This window comes from Tachyglossus aculeatus, chromosome 5 (assembly GCF_015852505.1).
Source record: "Tachyglossus aculeatus isolate mTacAcu1 chromosome 5, mTacAcu1.pri, whole genome shotgun sequence".
NCBI lineage: Eukaryota > Metazoa > Chordata > Mammalia > Monotremata > Tachyglossidae > Tachyglossus > Tachyglossus aculeatus.
Window position 1 is genome coordinate 18,236,930 of NC_052070.1, and position 18,993 is coordinate 18,255,922.

General features: G+C 47.3%; 1 protein-coding gene across 1 annotated transcript in view; it reads left to right on the forward strand.

Annotated features, from left to right (window-relative positions):
- Positions 1-18,764, forward strand: part of MTCL1 (microtubule crosslinking factor 1) — a 187,134-nt gene extending 168,370 nt beyond the window's left edge. The window contains 2 exon segments of the mRNA XM_038746495.1: positions 2,134-3,682; positions 17,554-18,764. Of these exon segments, the coding sequence (XP_038602423.1) occupies positions 2,134-3,682; positions 17,554-17,748 (1,744 nt within the window). The 3' untranslated portion in view covers positions 17,749-18,764.
- Positions 18,765-18,993: the final 229 nt, after the last annotated feature.

The window sequence follows — 18,993 nt, forward strand, 5'->3', positions numbered from 1 at the left end:
TTGTTAGCACTTCCCTTACCCAAAATGGTTGCCACACAGATCCAAGGAGTGAGATGCAGAAGCTTCAGAGAGAAGTGTACTTGGGACGTAACCACCATTGTTCATGGATCAGCAGGCAGCTCTCCGGGCCAGTACCCGGGGCCACAGACCCCTCCCTCCCACCAGAAAAAAATGATCCATGATGTTGCTGAACTGCCCAGGAGAGTTCACCACCAGCCCCCCAAGCCCAGACTGACAAACTGGAAGTGGCTGAAAAATTGGCACAGCTACTGGCCTGGGCCTCAATTCTCCAGCCACAACCGGAGACTGCTGTCCTTCCCTAGATAGCTTGGTTGACTTGCTTGCTAGGCGTTGGCAGGGCTTAGAAGACAAACCTTGAGAAAATCATAAATGAAGAGTAAAGAGCTGTTCCACCCCAGATTTTCCTCCCAGTCTAGTTTTGATCACCTTCCTCCTTTTCTTCAATTCCCCTGTTCACTCCACAGCCACCACAAAGAATGATGAGTGAATGAACCTCCTTGCCTAGTCCAGTCAATCTGTTCCCAAAACAGATTTTTCTCTGAATTTGAAGACTAGCAATTACTGCCACTTTCTACTTCCTTCAGTTTCAGTCATTCCTTTAGATTAGCAACTTTGCCACCACTGATTCTTCTTTGCATCTTCTCCCCCTCCCTCTCTGCCTCTCTTCCTCTCCTCTCCTTCCCTTTCTCTCTCCACTTCAGTGTCTGGCCCTTTAACAATCACCTTGACACTTCTGAGGCTCACAAACCCCATGGGCCTCCAGAATCCTATTCCAGGATGTGCCACTGTGTGATATGTATGGTCTAGTAATAATAATAATAATAATAATAATGGTATTTGTTAAGTGCTTTCTCTGTGCCAGGCACTGTACTAAGCGTGGGAGTGGCTGCAAGCAAATTAAGTTGGACACAGTCCGTGTCCCAGTTGGGGCTCACAGTTTCAATCCCCATTTTTCAGGTGAGGGAACTGAGGCCCAGAGAAGTGAAGTGACTTGCCCAAGGTCACACAGAAGACAAGTGGCAGAACTGGGATTAGAACCCATGACCTTCTGACTCGCCAGGTCCGCGGTCTATCCACTACACCATTCTGCTTCTCTAAGTAGTCTAGTATGGTCTATGGTCGTGTACTTCTTCTGAATTGGAGGACAGATTACCTAGGCACCAGCAACATCAAAAAAACAGGGATGGATGAATAATTCAGGGATTCAGGATGTGCCAAGCACTTTAAACTCCTTGGAGATTGGTTCCACTGATACACGATGCTATTAGTTACAGCCAACACTCTGTAGTCAGTTCTGAACACTGCTTTGTCCAATTATTAGAATCAACACCATCAGTTTGGTCTATTATAAACCAGGGCAAGCCCAGTAGAAATCAGGTAGTGCTCTAAAAGAAATTTAATATTCCCTGCCTTTCTCTTTCCTTTTTGCTTAGCTTTCAGAGAAGATGAGTGTATATGCTATTATTTTAAACTGATTGTAAATGAGAACGAGCCCAAATTGGGCTTTTTTGAGTCCTCATCACCTGCTGCCGCTTCCACCATCCCCACCAACCCTCAGTAGACCAGACTTTTGCCCCTCTTGTAGCTGGTGAACTCTTTCACAAGAGACTGGGTGTGGCAGGGAGAAGAAATCCTCAAATCAATCCTTGTTGTTTGTGCACACTGTGATACGAAGTTCAGGGAGTTTAAATGAGTAAAGAGGAGGTTTTCCTTGCTCTCCTCAGACCAGAGCAGTCGGTTGTATTCCATTCAATCCCATTGTGGGCTGGGATTGTCTCTCTTCATTGCCTTATTGTACTTCGTAGGCGCTTAGTACAGTACTCTGCACACAGTAAGCACTCAATAAATACGATTGAATGAATTGAATGAATTCCACCCTCCTCAAGCACCCCTTGGTAACACTGAACAAGCTTAATGTGTTTGCCAATGGATTTAGAAAAAAAAACCTTGTCAAGAATCTGCCCTGGAAAGTCAAACGATTATTCAACATAGCAAAGCATCATTTCTCTCTGAGGAGAAAGCTAGGTGGTGGTGGAACCAGTCTTAATAGAAACAACGTGTCTGGGAGGGCTAGCAGAGATTTTATTCTTTGTTTCCTGCGTTTGCTTCCAGGGCCGTGTCCGTGTCCTCCATGTCCGAGTTCCAGCGTCTGATGGACATTTCTCCTTTCCTCCCGGAAAAGGCTCTGCCTTCAGCCAGCAGCAAGGAGGACATCACTCCCCCACTCTCCCCTGATGACCTGAAGTACATCGAAGAGTTCAACAAGAGCTGGGACTACCCCCTCACCGGGAGTCACGGTGGGGGCACGGGGCGACCTCCAGATGCCTGGGTGGAGAGGACCGAGGTGGGGCGATCTGGGGAAGACGTCCCCTTGGAGCCGTTCCCGGCATCGGGATGGTACCTGACCACAAGCGTCACCATGACCACCAACACCCTGACCAGCCCAGAGCACTGCCAGAAGCAGCCCTTGAGGAGCCAAGTCATGGCGGAGAAAATGGGGGTCCGGGTGTTCCACAGCCCACCGGGGGTCCGGAGGTTTGAGGGCTCGGTGATCGCAGGCGGGGAGACCAAGAACCAGGGGGACCCAGACTTCCTGTTCTCTGGGCCCAAAGCCAAAGGGAACGCCGGGGAGGGGAAAGGGGATCGCCCCGAACTTGTGTTTGGTAGGTGGTCCTGCGACCTCCCCAGACACCACAGAGACTACCTGGAGGGTGGTCTCCGGCCCCTCGAGGGCCCCATTTGCAGTCTGGGTTTGGCCAACTCCTTGCGCGGCCTGGGCCTGTCCAAGAACATGAGTGACGACATGAAGGAGGTGGCTTTCTCCGTCCGGAACGCCATCCGGTCGGGCGCCTCGGAGCCCCAGTTCAAGGACACGGCCTGCCAGACCAACGGCGCCCGGACCAGGGGCACCCAAACCACCCAGACCATCAGTGTCGGCCTGCAGACGGACACCCTGCGAGGCAGCAACGCCAGCAGCCCCCACAGGTGTCTGACGCCCAAGGCCGGGGCTGGCCCCACGCCCGTCTCGTCTCCCTCGCGGAGTCTGCGGGGCCGCCAGGTAGCTCCCGCCATCGAGAAGGTCCAGGCCAAGTTTGAACGCACGTGCTGCTCCCCCAAGTATGGGTCCCCCAAGCTGCAGCGGAAGGGCCTCCCCAGAGCCGACACGCCGAATCCCCGGCCCGGGCCGGGCACGCCCCAGAAGGGGTTCAGCGAGTCTGCCTGGGCCCGCTCCACCACCACCCGGGAGAGCCCAGTCCACACCACCATCAACGATGGGCTCTCCAGCCTCTTCAACATCATTGATCACACCCCCGTGGTGCACGACCTCTTCCTGAAAGGGGGTGCCTCAGGAGGCCGGGCCTGGGTGACCGAGCCGGGCCCGGGGCAGGAGACGGGCACGAGCTCCCGGGGTAGATCCCCCAGCCCTGGGGCCCCAGAGACATGCAGGGAGGAAGGGGGTGGGGAGGGCACGCCCATCAGGCAGGACTTGTCTGCTCCCCCCGGGTACACGCTCACGGAGAATGCCACCAGAATCCTCAACAAGAGGCTCTTGGAGCATGCCTTAAAGGAGGAGCGAAAACAAGTCTCTCACATCCCCACCGGTCTGAACGGCGACAGCGGCGTGGGAGAAATGGTCAAAGTTGAACCAGGGTCCATTGAGGTAATGGGCGGCCTGCCCTCCCTTGGTTAACTCGGCGGGGATCTCAAGCCCCTAGCCCCTCAACTCCTTGAAAAAATGGGAGGGAAATGGGTTGGGGGGCACAGTGCAAGCTCGGGGATGGTAGAATAAATGGGGGTGCTTCCATGGGTAAACTCTATCCTTGTTCAAGACCAAGAGAAATTATTTTTGTTTCCTTTAAGAGATGGGAGTCTGAAAAGGAGCGAACTCCGCACTGCGTCCATGGTTTTTAATTGAGAATTGAATTGGGGAGCAGAGAGCAGAATTTAGCGTGTGAATGTTGGTATGCATGTTCTGTATCAGGATGTCTCGTCTGGAATTAATTCAGGTTCCTCAATGCCCTATAAAAGGAGTTGGAAAATATTTGCTGTTATCATTTAAATTCTTGGTCAGGTTATAAACCAAGGGCTCATATCTGCAAAATTCCATACTCAGAATGGAGTTGCAGAAAGGTGAACCCAAAATTTGGTCCTTATGCCCAGACTCTACACAAAAAGGACTTTCAGGCGCATCGTGTCGGGAAGTTTTCATTTCTGAAACTGGAGAAATGTTTCTTAGTTTTCTTAGCCGTGCTTGGACAAGTTGTTCAAGCTCTTTCCCAGCCTGTGCTTATCCCTAAAACAAAGGCATGGAAATGTCCATTGAGTCCTCTTCTCCTCGGGGTCGGGGTCTGTGCCAGCTCAGTCCGCACCTTCAGGTTCTTGTCAGGGGCTTGCAGAGGTCTGAAGCTGCCTCGGTTTCTTCTCCAGCAGGAGTAGGATAATGGGTTGTGATGGGTGCCAGAGGCACCTTCTAACCTCTCCTTTTTAGGATCTTGGCTGGGCCTGCACAGTTAAAATGAGGCAGCAAATGGAACAATTACCTGATTCATTTACTCCAGCAAACTTCACCCGGACAAATCAGGCCTGAATTATCCAGTTGGGTTGTTTGCGTGGAGAAAATCATCCAGATAATTTTGCTACCTCCATGGCCCTGAACTGGAAGACCAAGTCAGTGAGAGTGACAAATGAAATTTTCTCGAGAGTGAGGTATGGAAGTGGACTCCTGAGGCCATCGGTCATTTCCCTCGGGTAAGAGGTGTGATCATGTGTGGCCCTTTGGTTGGCATTGCTGCCCATCTCCGCTCAGTTAGTCCACAAAGAGGTCTGACGAGAAGCACCAGAAATCAAAGATAAAAAAGAATTCAACTAGTCATTTGGACAAACCTCTAGTCCATCAGCTAGACCTTCCCCGTGATCTTTATAGTGTTTTTCCAACCAAGTCCTAACTGTTCTTAGATAGGTATTTCACCTAAATTTTCTTCTTTCTTTTATTTTTTTGATCCGATTCTCCTCACTTCTTGGGATTTTTCCTCTCTGGTCATGGAATTTGGTTCACCTAATTGTTCCTCTCGGACCAACCCCGTCCCTTCCTTCCATCAGAGTTCTAGGCCTTCACTTTAGCTGCTATTTAGGCGTGTCGAGACTGTTCTATTCCAAGAGCAATCCCAGGGCTTGTCCAGTGAGGCATCAGACCAGAGCAGCAAGAGAAGCCTGTCAGTTCCATAGCAGAATTAGGTCACTGTCACCAGTCACGCTATTAGTCTCTTGGCTCTATTTCCTGACTGCTATAGGTCTCTGTTGTGGATGGGAGAGGGAGTTCCTAATGAGTTGGCTTTTATTTTTGCAGATAACTCCTGAGAGTTTAGTGCTGGACTGATAGGAATTTATAAGTAGATGGGAGATGTCTAATTTTGTTGTTTTCTGGGTCTGGATCTAGCGTTATAGATCCCACTGCACTATTTTCATCTACTCTGATGAAAACTGTTTTTGGATCTTCCACCTCCTGCCGGTTCATTAACCGTCTTACTCCTTCCCCTGTCGAATCGTGAAAAAAGAGGCTAACCAAGATCAGTAATTAGCCAAGCAGTCATCCTTCAACCCATGTTTGAGACCTCTAAGCCATGAAGGACTCTGCCATTCCTCACCTCCCTTTGCCTTGGGCATTCCAGCCAGTTTTGAATCAATGGGAGCGCTTACTGTGTGTAGAGCACTGTACTGAGTGCTTAGGAAAACACAGTACAGTTATCCCTGCCCTCAAAGAACTTACAGGCTACAGGAGGACTTTACCGTCTAAAGTGTCCAGTTCTACATCATTTGGAAAAGAGGCATTGGGGGTGGTAATTTGTTCAAAAAGCTGTAAACATTTTTTCACACTTAGTTTCAACCAAACCAAACCAAGACTTGGAAAGCACCTTTTCAGTTTAACGCTAATACTGTCCATTCTCAGATTTAGTATAGAGTCAGCACTGGTAAAGCCATTAGCAATTCTGACCTTGGGACAGTTAATGCTTCAGTGGATAGAGCATCGGCCTGGGAGTCATAAGGTCCTGGGTTCTAATCCCGACTCCATCCCTTGTCTGCTATGTGATCTTGGGCAAGTCACTTCACTTCTCTGTGCCTCAGTTCCCTCGTCTGTAAAATGGGGGTTAAGACTGTGAGCCCCATGTGGCACAGGGACTGTGTCAAACCTGATTTGCTTGTATCCACCCCAGCATTTAGTTCAGTGCCTGGCCCATAGTAAGCGCTTAACAAATACCACAATAATAAAAAGAACAATAAACAGCATAGTGCCAAGATTTCAATTCTGATTCCCTGTGAGTCTGCCTGGGGAAATTTCCCCATAGCGTTCATTTGAGTACTACTAATAATAATTGTGTTGCTTGTTAATAACTGTGGTATTTTGTTAAACACTTACTATGCACCGGGCACTGTACTGTGTGCTGGAGTAGACACAAGGCAGTTAGGTTAGGCCCAGTCCCTGCCCCACGTGGGGCTCACAGGCTTAATCCCCATTTTACAGATGAGGTAACTGAAGCTCAGAGAAGTGAAGTGACTTTCATTCATTCATTCATTCAATCGTAATTATTGAGCGCTTGCCCAAGGTCACACAGCAGACCAGTGGGGGAGCCAGGTTTGGAATCCAAGTCTTTCTGGCTCCCGGGCCCGGGCTCTATTCACTAGACGACATGGTTGATTGTAGTGGACTGCTAAAGATCCCTTCTCAGCTTCAAACTAACCCCATGGGCGCTCAAGGTAACACCGAGGAACTCCAGTTATCCTGCGCTTTTACGATGGCTAGAGGGAAGGATGGGGGAAGAGTAGGGTAGTGGCATCCAGTTAGCAAGCATCAACTCTGGCCCTCTCCCTAGCCCAGTTCCAGGCAAGAGTATTCAATTTACAGGGGCCATGCAGTGTCATGGATACCTGAGGTTCCATATGGGAAGTAGTCACCCAGGGCCGGAGAAAGATTCTGGTGAAGTCTGAACCCTCCTCTCATCCAACTCAGAGTCTCCCATTTGCCCATGATTGAAAAGCTCACCCTCCACCTTGACCTGGCTGAAGACAAAATACTTTGAGGGCAGGTCAGAGGAGCAAAAGGATGAAATTTCTAAGCTCCCTTAAGAGGGAAGCAGCGTGGCTCAGCGGAAAGAGCCCGGGCTTTGAAGTCAGAGGTCATCGGTTCAAATCCCGGCTCTGCCACTTGTCAGCTGTGTGACTTTGGGCAAGTCACTTCACTTCTCTGGGCCTCAGTCACCTCATTCATTCATTCAATCGTATTTATTGAGTGCTTACTGTGTGCAGAGCACTGTACTAAGCGCTTGGGAAGTACAAGTCGGCAACATATAGAGGCGATCCCTACCCAACAACGGGCTCGCAGTCTAGAAGGGAGAAACAGACAACAAAACAAAACATGTGGACAGGTGTCAAGCCGTCAGAACAAATAGAATTAAAGCTAGATGCACATCGTTAACAAAATAAATAGAACAGTAAATATGTACAAGTAAAATAGAGTAATAAATCCTCTGTAAAATGGGGATTAAGACTGTGAGCCCCACGTGGGACAACCTGATCACCTTGTAAATTCCCCAGCGCTTAGAACAGTGCTTTGTACATAGTAAGCGCTTAATAAATGCCGTCATTATTATTATTATTATTATCTGCCAACTCTATTGTATTGTACTCTTCCAAGCACTTAGTACAGTGCTCTGCACACAGTAAGTGCTCAATAAATATCATCAATTGATTGACTGATGAGATAGGCAAAGCTGAGGGAAGAGTGTGGCTTTAGAGGAGTAATTGATGTACCTAAAGTAACTAGTAAACAAATGTAACTCAATTGACAAGGTACAAAGAAAACAATGAAAGGTTGAAGCCATTTGTGTTTCAGGAGTTCTTCCTGGCTCTGGAAAAGAGTGGGGCACACTGGTTCAGTGGAAAGAGCACGGGCTTGGGAGTCAGAGGTCATGGGTTCTAATCCCGGATCCACCACTTGTCAGCTTCGTGACTTTGGGCAAGTCACTTAACTTCTCTATTCCTCAGTTACCTCACCTGTAAAATGGGGATTAAGACTGTGAGCCCCACGTGGGACAACCTGATCACCTTGTATCCACCCAGCACTTAGAACAGTGCTTGGCACATAGCGCTTAACAAATACCGTCATCATTATTAATATTATTATTATTAAGTATTGGCTGGAGGAAGGCCCACAGAACTTCCCAGCCAGCGCCATTCAATCCCCACCACTTGGATTTGATTGGTACTTGTCCTAGATGGATGACAGTGTCTTCTTTTGCCAGCTAGAGAGCCTCATGGTTGTGGAGGAAAAAGCATTTTCTGTTTTGTTTTTAATGGTATTTGTTAGGCACTTACTATGTGTCAGATAGTGTTCTAAGCACTGGGGTAAGTACAAGTTAATTAGGTTGAACACAGTCCCTATCCCGCATGGGGCTCACAGTCGAAATAGGAGGAAGAGCAGCCATTGAATCCCCATTTTACAGTTGAGGAAACTGAAGCACAGAGAAGTGAAGTGACTTGTCCAGGGACAAGTGTCCCCTTGGCCAGGCTTTAAAACAGTAGGAAGCAGAGCAGGCTAGAGCAGCTGCACCTTACCCCTCCAGCTTTATCTACACACTGGCTTTGTCATACACACCAATCAATCACCAAAATTTATTGAGCCCTGTATTAAATGTTAATAAATACAAATTCACACCATTGATGATACTAAGATTTTGGGAGAGTGCAGTGCAGTAGAGTTGGTAGATTGTAAGTTCGTTTTGGGCAGGGAATGTATCTACCAACTCTGTTATATTGTACTCTCCCAACAGCTTAGTAGAATGCTCTGCACATGGTAATCACTCAGTTATTACCATTGATTGATTGATTGACAGACAGGATCCCTGCCCTTAAGGACCTCTGTTGTGGATAGAACACGACCCTGGGAGTCAGAACTTCATTAGTTCTAATCCCGACTCCACCACTTGTCTGCTGTGTGACCTTGGGCAAGTCCCTTTACTTCCTCTAGTCCTCAATTACCTCATCTGTAAAATGGGGATTAAGACTGTGAGCCTCACATGGGACAGGGACTTATCCAACTCGACTTGCTTGTATACACCCCAGTGTTTAGTACAGTGCCTGACACATAGAAAGTGCTTAACAAATACCATCATTAGTGTTACAGTCAATACTCACAGAGCCCATTGTGGTTTCAAGTCTTCGTCCTGGAGGCTGGTTGGAGATGAGCTCCAGGCAGGCACCTCTTGGTATCTCCTTTTGAATCTTTAAGGACTGTACAAATCAGTTTTTCACACCTTGGATCTTCTGTCCTGGAGATGGTCAGTCCTGGGCTTTCCCCTCAGGCCAGAGTTTTGTGGGAAGGGGCTTCGTGCCCCGCAGCAGAGAAGATTGAATCATAGTTCCCTGATGATACTCAGCTTTTAATAACAATAACTGTGGTATTTGTTAAGCATTTACTATGTGCCAAGCACTTCGCTAAGTGTCATGGGTAAAAACAGGATCATCAGGTTGGACATACTCCCTGTCCCATGTGGGGCTCACAGTCTAAGTATTGGTCAATCAATCAGTGGTATTTATTGAGCACTTATTGTTTGAAGAGCACTGTACTCAGTGCTTGGGAGAGTACAATATAATGAAGTTGGTAGACATGCTCCCTGCCCACAACAAATTTACAGTCTAGGAGGGAGAACAGGTATCGAATCCCAGTCATTCATTCATTCAGTCGAATTTATTGAGTGCTTACTGTGTGCATTTACAAATGAGGAAATTGAAGTCCAGAGAAGTTAAGCGACTTGCCCAAAGTCACACAGCAGGCAGGGGTGGACCCGGGATTAGAACCCAAGTCCTCTGACTCCTAGGCCCGTGGTTTTTTCACTAAGACATAGATTCAGGGCTGACCTGTGAGGGCTTCCCTAGGTGTTGACAGAGACCTTTCTGGATGTTTGTTGTCCTGTTTCAGGATCTTGACAGGATAATCGCAGTCCATCTTCTCCTCTCCTCGTATGAACACAGGCACTTATAAGTCATATTTATTGAACATTTACTGTGTGCGAAGCACTGTACTAAGCTCTTGGGAGAGTACAGTATAACAACAAACAGACACATTCCTGCCCACAGTGAGCTCAAAGTCTGGAGAGTGATGTGGATATTAATATAAATAAATTACAGGTTATAGGCTGTGGGGATGGGAGGGAGGATGAATGAAAGAGCCAGGAAGAGTGGCGCAGAAGGGAGTGGGAGAAGAGGAGAGGAGGGCATAGTTAGGGAAGGCTTCTTGGAGGAGATGTGCCTTAAATAAGATTTTGAAGTGGGGGAGAGCAATTGCCTGTCTGATAGGAAGAGGGAGGGCATTCCAGGCCAGAGGTAGGATGTGGGCAAGAGGTCAATGGCGAGACAGATGAGATCGAGGTAGGCATTCCTCATTCATACAGACCCTCTGACACCCATCCCCCATCAGGACAATCTACAGGATTCATAACTCATTTCTAAAACAGTAGTGATGGGTTGAAGGATTTTGGTCCATTTCAGCAGGCTACTAAGAAGTCATTTAGTGCCGATGGTAAGATCATAATAAGTGTGATATTTGTTAAACACTTACTATGTGCCTAGCACTGTTCTAAGCACTAGGGTAGATACAAGGTAATCAGGTTGGACACAGTCCCTGTCCCACATGGGGCTCACGGTCTTCATCCTCATCTTACAGATGAGGTAACTGAGGCAAAGAGAAGTTAAGTGACTTGCCCAAGGCCACACATCAGACATGTGGCAGAGCCAGGATTAGGACCCTTGTACACTGTGAGCCCACTGTTGGGTAGGGACCGTCTCTATATGTTGCCAACCTGTACTTCCCAAGCGCTCAGTACAGTGCTCTGCACACAGTAGGCGCTCAATAAATACGATTGAATGAATGAATGACCCACGTCCTCCAACTCCCAGGCCCGGGCCCTTTCCATTAGGCCACACTGCTTGGTCTAGACTGACCTTCTGCAAGGACCCGGGCAAAACCGATGCTTAGTCATTCAAACAATGCTAAGCGGATGTCTCAGAATCAGTGAGCAGATAGGACTGATACCTGTAATTCTAGCAGATGCACTTAGCTGTCTTTGGGGTTTGAAGAGGACATTGGGAAAGGTGAGATCTTCTCCAAGTATGTGGACGTGGATGAAAGAGATGTGTGACTGACAGACCTGCCACACTGTGTGCATGTGGAGCAGTGGGCCTGAAATCCGTGGATTTGGAAGTGGGAAATGACTCCTGGCCCCTGTCTGTCATGTTCAGAACGCCTCCCCACCGTCTGTCCACAGGCCTGACATTTCAGGGATTTGCACAGCAGACTGTCTAACTTTCCCTTCCCTACTAAATGCTGGGGCAGTTACAAAATAATCAGGTTGGACACAGTCCCTGTCCAACAAAGGGTTTACAATCTTAACCCCCGTTTTACAGATTAAGAAACTGGAAGCACACAGAAGTCTCAGAAGTGGCTTGCCCAAGGTCACACAGCAAACAAGTGGCAGAGCCAGGATTAGAACACAGGTCCTTCTGACTTTCAGGCCCAGACTTTATCCACTAGGCTATGCAGCTTCTCAATAGTAGCTTTTTGGCTACTATTCCCCAAGGTCTTGGTCAGATTCGCCTTTAGTGGTCCAGGGAACAACTCCTCAGTGCCCACTGAGGCGTATTTGCCATCCCTATGAAGTTTCTCTATGCTTAACACTAGAGACTTGGTTATTTAGAGTAATACCAATAATAATTATGGTATTTGTCAAGTTCTTACTGTGTGCCAAGCTCTAGGTTGGTTATATGATAATCAGACCAGACTCAGTCCCTGTCCCACATTGGACTCAAAATTTAAGAAGGAGGGAGAACAGGTGTTTAATCTCCATTTTATAGATGAGGAAACCGAAGAACAGAGAAGTTAAATGACAAAGCCAAGGTCACACAGCAGGCAGGTGGCAGAGCCAGGATTAGAACCTCGGGTCCTCTGACTCCCAAGCTTGTGTTCTTTCCACTAGGCCACCCTAAACAGTTCTCCTTCAGGCCTCCCTTTTAAAAGTTTGCATTTTCCAAGAACTAAAGGGTGGATGAAGGCGATGGGGTAAACAAAATAAACGAGTCATAAGCATTTAGCCAACACAGCTACCATTGGGCCTGCAAACACTGGTACAGTATCCGGAGCATCAACAGAAAATCAGACATGAAAGTCAGTGCTTCCCTTACTCTGCACTTCTCCTCGACTGCGTGCTTAATGGACGGAAAAGTTATTCAACCAATTGAAATTTCGTCACAGCCCATCTCTCTGAGTCATATGCTTAGTTCCTCCGAGGGATTAAATCCATAAAGATGTTCTTTATTCATTCATTCATTCATTCAATCAGTCGTATTTATTGAGCGCTTACTGTGTGCAGAGCACTGTATTAAGCACTTGGGAGAATACAACAGTAAACAGACACATTCTCTGCCCACAATGGTGACTGTAAACTCTTCCCTTCTCACTAACGGAGTTATGAAATTACCAGTGATATTTTTTTCCTTCAGAATATAAAGAATCCCCAAGATATTTGTAGCCACATCATTGAACATTGAGGGTAAAGAGAATGAAAAGAAATGATCCTTTATTAAAACAGATAATGACGAAAATGTATGGCAAGAAGTTTCCTTGGTTTAGAGAACCATTTGAGGTCCTTCTCATTTGACATTAATATCTTTGTCCCCACTGTTTCCTCTTTCACAAAAATGCACGCTTCTACCATTGAAGGCCCACAGAATGTTTTAAAACTGAAAGAAGAGTTTTAAATTTCCCCTCTGTAAACTTTACATGTCTAGTTCAGCGCTCTGCCTCTGGAACCAGAGAACTAACCGCATTGATTCCAATATGTAACCAAACTTTGCTCTCAAGTTGCTTACATTTGGAGATCAAATGCTGGTGCATATGTGTTCTTTTTGACACAAGGGTGCCTGTGAATTGCTCCCCTTCCACCTCTCCCTCTCTTGGGGATCCAATATGATGATGATGATGATGATGGTATTTGTTAAGCACTTACTATGTGCGAAGCACTGTTCCAAGCGGTGGAATATGTACAGGTGAGTGATGTTTTTGCCAATTGGCAGTGCCATTTGCTTCAAACCCGTTCTTATGTAAATGCCCCAATTCTGCCCAAGGCTCAGGAGAGAAATGACTTCATGTGCTTGGGTCCAGTGGATTAACCACCACTGTGCATTACTGTTCTGGAAGTGTGTATGCCGGTTAGGTGCCCATTGAACATTAGAAATGAAACCACTGATGGGTCATTGCGTCCCAACACCTTCCTGCCCCACGGCATCTGTGGTGACCAAAGTAACACTGCCTTCTGAAGGAGAAGTATTATCATTGTGGGCTGCAGAGAATGCTTTAGTGGAGCAGGATAACTGTGTCTTATGCTTTGCATAAAAAGTTGAATTTTGCATTTATTTCCTTCTCAGTGTGCCCAGACAACCAATCTGACTGTCTACCATGGAGTATCCCCAACCTCTTTCGATTTAAATCCTGCATGGAGTACTGACTGGTAGCCCCTTTGGATTTATTTTTCCTTTGAGAGTGTACTTTGACTTGCTCTCGGTGTCCTGATCAAATGACTTTTGTGGCCTCACTCAAAATGGTCAACTTTTAATCACACCCCTTTGCCTCCTCTGTCTGAACACATTGGTTGAATCGTTCCAGACTGTCATCCCCTTTGACCTGATCAGCATCTAGGCATTACCCTCATCACCAGATGCAGGTTATAATGTAATCATAATTGTGCTGTTTCTAAAGTGCTTATTATATGCCGGCACTAGTATGGATACACAATAATCAGATCAGGCACGGTCCCTGTCCTGAATTGAGTTCCCAGTCTAAATGAGAGGGAGAACAGGTATTTAAACCCCACTTTACTGATGGGGAAACTGAGGGACAGAGAGATTAAATTATTTGCCCAAGGCCACCCAGCAGGGCTGGGATTAGAACCCAGGTCTCCCAAATTCCAATCCTGTATTTTCCCCTTTTCCAGTTTTTGTTCCTGGGGGCAGGGGTAGGAAGGGAGGGTCCCCTGGGAAAGGGAAAGCCTGAGAGGGAGAACATTGAACATTGGGGAGGAGCATTAGCCACCATTTCCAGCTGATTGGCCCATCACCATTCCTTTTAGGCCTTGCTGGGCCAGGAGGAGGACAGTGACAGGGACCGACAGAGAGGAGCAAAGTATTCTATTCCTCCTCCTCCCTCACCCCTCTCCCCACCCCCGGTGAACCTTCTTTATCTCCAGACCTGACTGCAGTGGGTGAGGGAGATGGCTCCTGGTGAGCAATGACAGCCCAGCCTCATCGTCCTCATTTGTGGCCACAAAGCCCCACTGACCCAACAGCCTTGGCCGTGAATGGCTTCAGAAGCACAGATGCATGACTTGGGCTTCCTGTGTTCCCAAGGAAGAACAGGGGAGTCCCCGAGGGGCCAGGGAATCTGGGTTGGAACTGACGATTGGTGTCCTTGATCATCACTTCTAACTCTGACTGGATGAAAGGTGGTAGGCCGTTTCTTCAGCTCAGAGGCAGAAACTGTATTTCCTGCATCTCCCTGGGAGTAAATTTAACTGGTTCTGTCAGGGGCTGTTAGCTCCCCATGGGGATGGTGGACCTTGATCTCCAGTCATCCTTCTTGTTGACTGCAAAACCTTCACTCTGTTTTTCTTTTGAAAATTTCATTTCCAACCTACTTGCTTTCTTTTTTTTTCCCCTCTCTGTTCTGTCCAGAACCAAACTGTCTTACTAACTACCCCCTGGGGACTCTAACCTTGCCTGCCTCACTGCTGTAAGTCTCTTCTACCTTGTTTCCGAAACTGTCTGAAGCGAACAGATTACACAGTGTTTTTCGTTGGCGTCCGGGTGTTTGTAAAAGCACAAAGCGTAATGGCCAAGATAAGCGGCTGCTTCCTGACCAGCTCCGCGTCCTCCCTCCACCCAGGGCCCCTCAGAGAAAGGTTCAAACTCCTCTTTGATAAGTGGGGATTGACTTCAGAGCTCCCTGATCCTCAGGTCGGGTTAAGGTCGATTCCACTCTGACAACAGACAGGGGAGGGTCCCATCTGTGCTCCCCCTAGCCAGAGGCTTGCCACAGAGACTCGGGTAGGTCACCATTACAAGGAGGAGTTTTCCTGGCAAGAATCTTTAGTGGCAGCTGCCTTTCAGCTCTTGGGGACCCTTTCTGGGGGTGGTCTAGAGAACTCTGGATGAGGAAGAGCCTCAGGTTGCTGAAGAGACCACACTCTTCCTCTCTGGCCTTCCTAGCCTAACACTCACTGCCCATTGCCTGTGAGACAAAAGCATTGGCATGCTCTAGGGCCCAGGGCCCAGGAGTGAAAGTCACTTCAAAGAGAGCTATGCAGGGGGAGGCATGCTCTCAAACACTCAGTCCCCTTCCCGTCAAGAGAGGTGGGAGTCAGGGACCGTGGTGATTCACATCAAAACCACGGGAACCTTCTTCCCTTTGCAAAAAGATGAAAATAGCAGAAGCAGAGATGCAAAGCAACACAAACCAAACCTCTGTCAGTCCTCTTGCAGGGAGCTCAGCCCCTATGGTGTTCGATCAGGGAGTCGCAAGACAGCAAGACCATATGTTCCCTTCTCCACAAAAGGATGGGGTGGCCTAAGGACACAGAGGTAGCTATCCCCCTTGTTGGTTTGTGTCTCAGCTCTGGGGCCATTTTAACTGAAGGGAGGTGTGGCCACCAATTTGGTTACGTCCATAGTCATTGGAAGATTTGCTAACTGAGTTATCAATCCCTTAATAGGCAATCCCAACCACTAAAAAAACAAGTAGATTAAAGCGGGGTCTTGTGTGGTATGATGTCCCTTAATAATAATTATGACATTTGTTAAGTGCTTACTATGTGCCAAGTACTGTACTAAGAGGGGGGTAAACACAGAATCAGGACGGGCCCAGTCCCTGTCCCTCCTGGAGCTCATGGTCAGTAGGAGGGAGAAGAGTTATTTAATCCCCATTTTACCGCTGTCCAGTCAGGAATACCAGCCACATTCTGGGGCTCTGCCCTTCCCAGCACACTCGGACCACAGTTCAGTTCTTCTGGACGTTCCTCCTGGTGTCTGATTGCCACGATCCATCCCATGAAGGTTCATTCTGCCCCTCAACCTCCTTGTTCAGACTGTGCTGCTGAATAATAATAATGATGGTATTTGTTAAGCGCTTACTATGTGCAAAGCACTGTTCAAAGCACTGGAGCACTGAACTACCCCTTGCTCTCTCGGCCTGGTGCATTGCTGCGCTACTGCAGTATTATCTAGCTGCATCCTGTCCCCTTTATGTAGCATGTCGTATTCTATTAAATCCTCCGGTACCCAATTTACCAGCTGACTGATTCCTGGCTCTCAGTGTCCCCATGTAGCTCTCCCTCTGCATTATGTGACTCAAGCCTTCCACCATCATCTCCTACCACCTTGCCATTTAATTGCACATCTGCTATTTGCAAACAGCTTCTACACCCTGTCAACCTAACCCTTCCCCAACATTTCCCCCTCCAACACACACACAAACCTTTGCCAACCTCAGCATTGAGTTGGCCCATTTCAGTTTGATACTTTCTTGCATTTCAACATACAGAGTAATCACCAACACACAAATTTCCTTTTTTCTGTTTTATTTTGTCACTTAAAACACTAATGAAACTTTGACACAATAGATACCAATGGCTTCTTGCATCCCGTTCAGGAATGTAGGTCACAATTAACAACTTGAGTGCACGGGGACACTTGTAAAGGAAAAATCACACTTCCACTTTGCCTCCGACCGCACTATAATGAGGAGATGCTCACAACTAGATCTCAATTAAGATTTCCCCACTTGTGGCAATTTTTCCACTTTTTGAACATATAAGTTCTTCCTATTGCAGTGGTCAACTTTCCAACCGTCTCGCTCATTTAGCCAACAGAAGTTTGTTGTGTGGGTGTCTCGCTGCTGCAGCATGTGTGTCTCTGCTGCTGCAGAGTGTGTGTGTCTTCATTGCTGCAGTGTTTCTGCTGCTGAAGTGTGTCTTTACTCCTGCAGGGTACGTATCTTTGCTGCCGGAGTGTGGTTGTGTGTGTATCTCATTGCTGTTGCAGTTGGTCTTCATCTCCCATCTCAGTTTCCCATGCCTTCCTATGTCTTCCATCTTTCTCAAGCCAGGCTTGGAAGCAGCTGAGGAAATCCAGAGACCCATTTGGGCTTGATTTTGCTGACATTGGGCTGGTCCATTTTGATCTTAGCCCAGCCCATGCAAGCCATTGCAGCCCCCATCGGCTTTATCGAATTTCCAGACTGGCGTGTTCCATAGTTGCTCACTCTAGGGTGAAGGAGCAGTTGCCGGGAAAGCCGAGCCGGTTGCATTACTGCCAGGCTCACTGAGTATGCGGGGACAGGCGTGTTGCGTGCTTGTAGCGTCCCGGCTTGATCGTGTTCTCGTGTGCGGTAAGTTCTAGAAACGTTAATAACTTTCTCATTTCTCTATCACGAAGGAACTACCTTGTTCCGCACTAGCTCCACCCCTTGACCCCTGCTTCTCCCGACCGGAGAGACCAGCAAACCAACGCCCGCCTTCCCGCTGGGCCGCACACTCCCCTCTCGCTTCCCAGCCCCAGTCACCGGGAGAGCCGAAGCCCCCCGAGGAGCCCGGATGCCAGGAGCCAAGCTTGGACAATCCCATCCAGTGACTCGAGCCTGCATGAATCCCAACTCCAGTAATTCCCCGTAATCCGCATAGCCGCCCCTCCACCGTGACCCAGCTCCACCCGAGGAGAGATCGAGTTGTTTTCCCGAGGTCAGAGAAGGTCTCAACCAAACGCAGCTGCTGAATGTTCAACCTGTGAAACAGAAATGTTTCTAGAATGAAACAGTTAACGTGCCTGGAATACCTTAATTTTTTTCATAGCTCAGAAAACTATTTTTGTCTCCATCTTTTCTACACACAGTATATTAACAAAAAGGATAAATAAGATATACATTTAAAGAGTAAGAGTTTTACAAATGTACATTTTAAAAAGAGCTCCCGGATGCACTCGCTCTCTGCATACTGACTGCCTTTTCGTTGAATTTGCACTGTTACATTTCAGTTGGATTTATTTTCTTGTTTAAGGCATTTTACATTAGTTTTATTCCATTTGGATATCGTGTCGCCATTTAAAAGAAAAAAAACACAAAATTATGGAACTTCAGGCTCCCTGAAGTAGTCGATTTTACGTAGTGAAGAAAGCCATTAAACTAGTTGACTAGAATGGTATTCTATAAGCTGGAGGGAATACAGGTAACTAGAAAACCTAAGTGACAAAGAAGGCCTCAGAAAGTCTTATGACATTAGCTGTATAATACACATACTCTACTTGACTGGCATGCCTTTGGGTTTATAGCACTTTAGTGCATATACATATTGCTACTGTATTCTTACTAACATCTTAATGTGAGTCAGTAGGTTTCACCGTAATATTGTCGTGAATTTCCCTGTACTGTACTTTTATTGTTGGTCCTCTCACGTTGATGATACAACAAAAATATTTTTAAACTATTGTCAAAAAGTTCAACTGACAATGTACAGTGTTTACTGAGAACTTTCTTGTTTGGGAAGGGTATGTGGTAAAGATTTGGACATACCAAATGGAAACAACGACCACGTCTAAGGAAGTCTGCAGAAAAGGACCACTCTGAAGTGGAATAAAAGCCTTGATATTTACAAGATCATCCTCATTGAGATTTATTGCGCCCCTACCTCATCAGCCTCCTTGCCAACCTCCCTGCCTCCTGTCTCTCCCCTCTCTGGTCCACGCTTCATTCTGCTGCTTGGATCATTTTTCTGAAAAACAGTCCAGTCCATACCTCCCTACTCTTCAAAAATCTCCAGTGGTTGCTGTCATGAGCCATGCCTGAAATCTTTGTCCTGCCTGGCTTCCCCCAGGCTGCTAAAG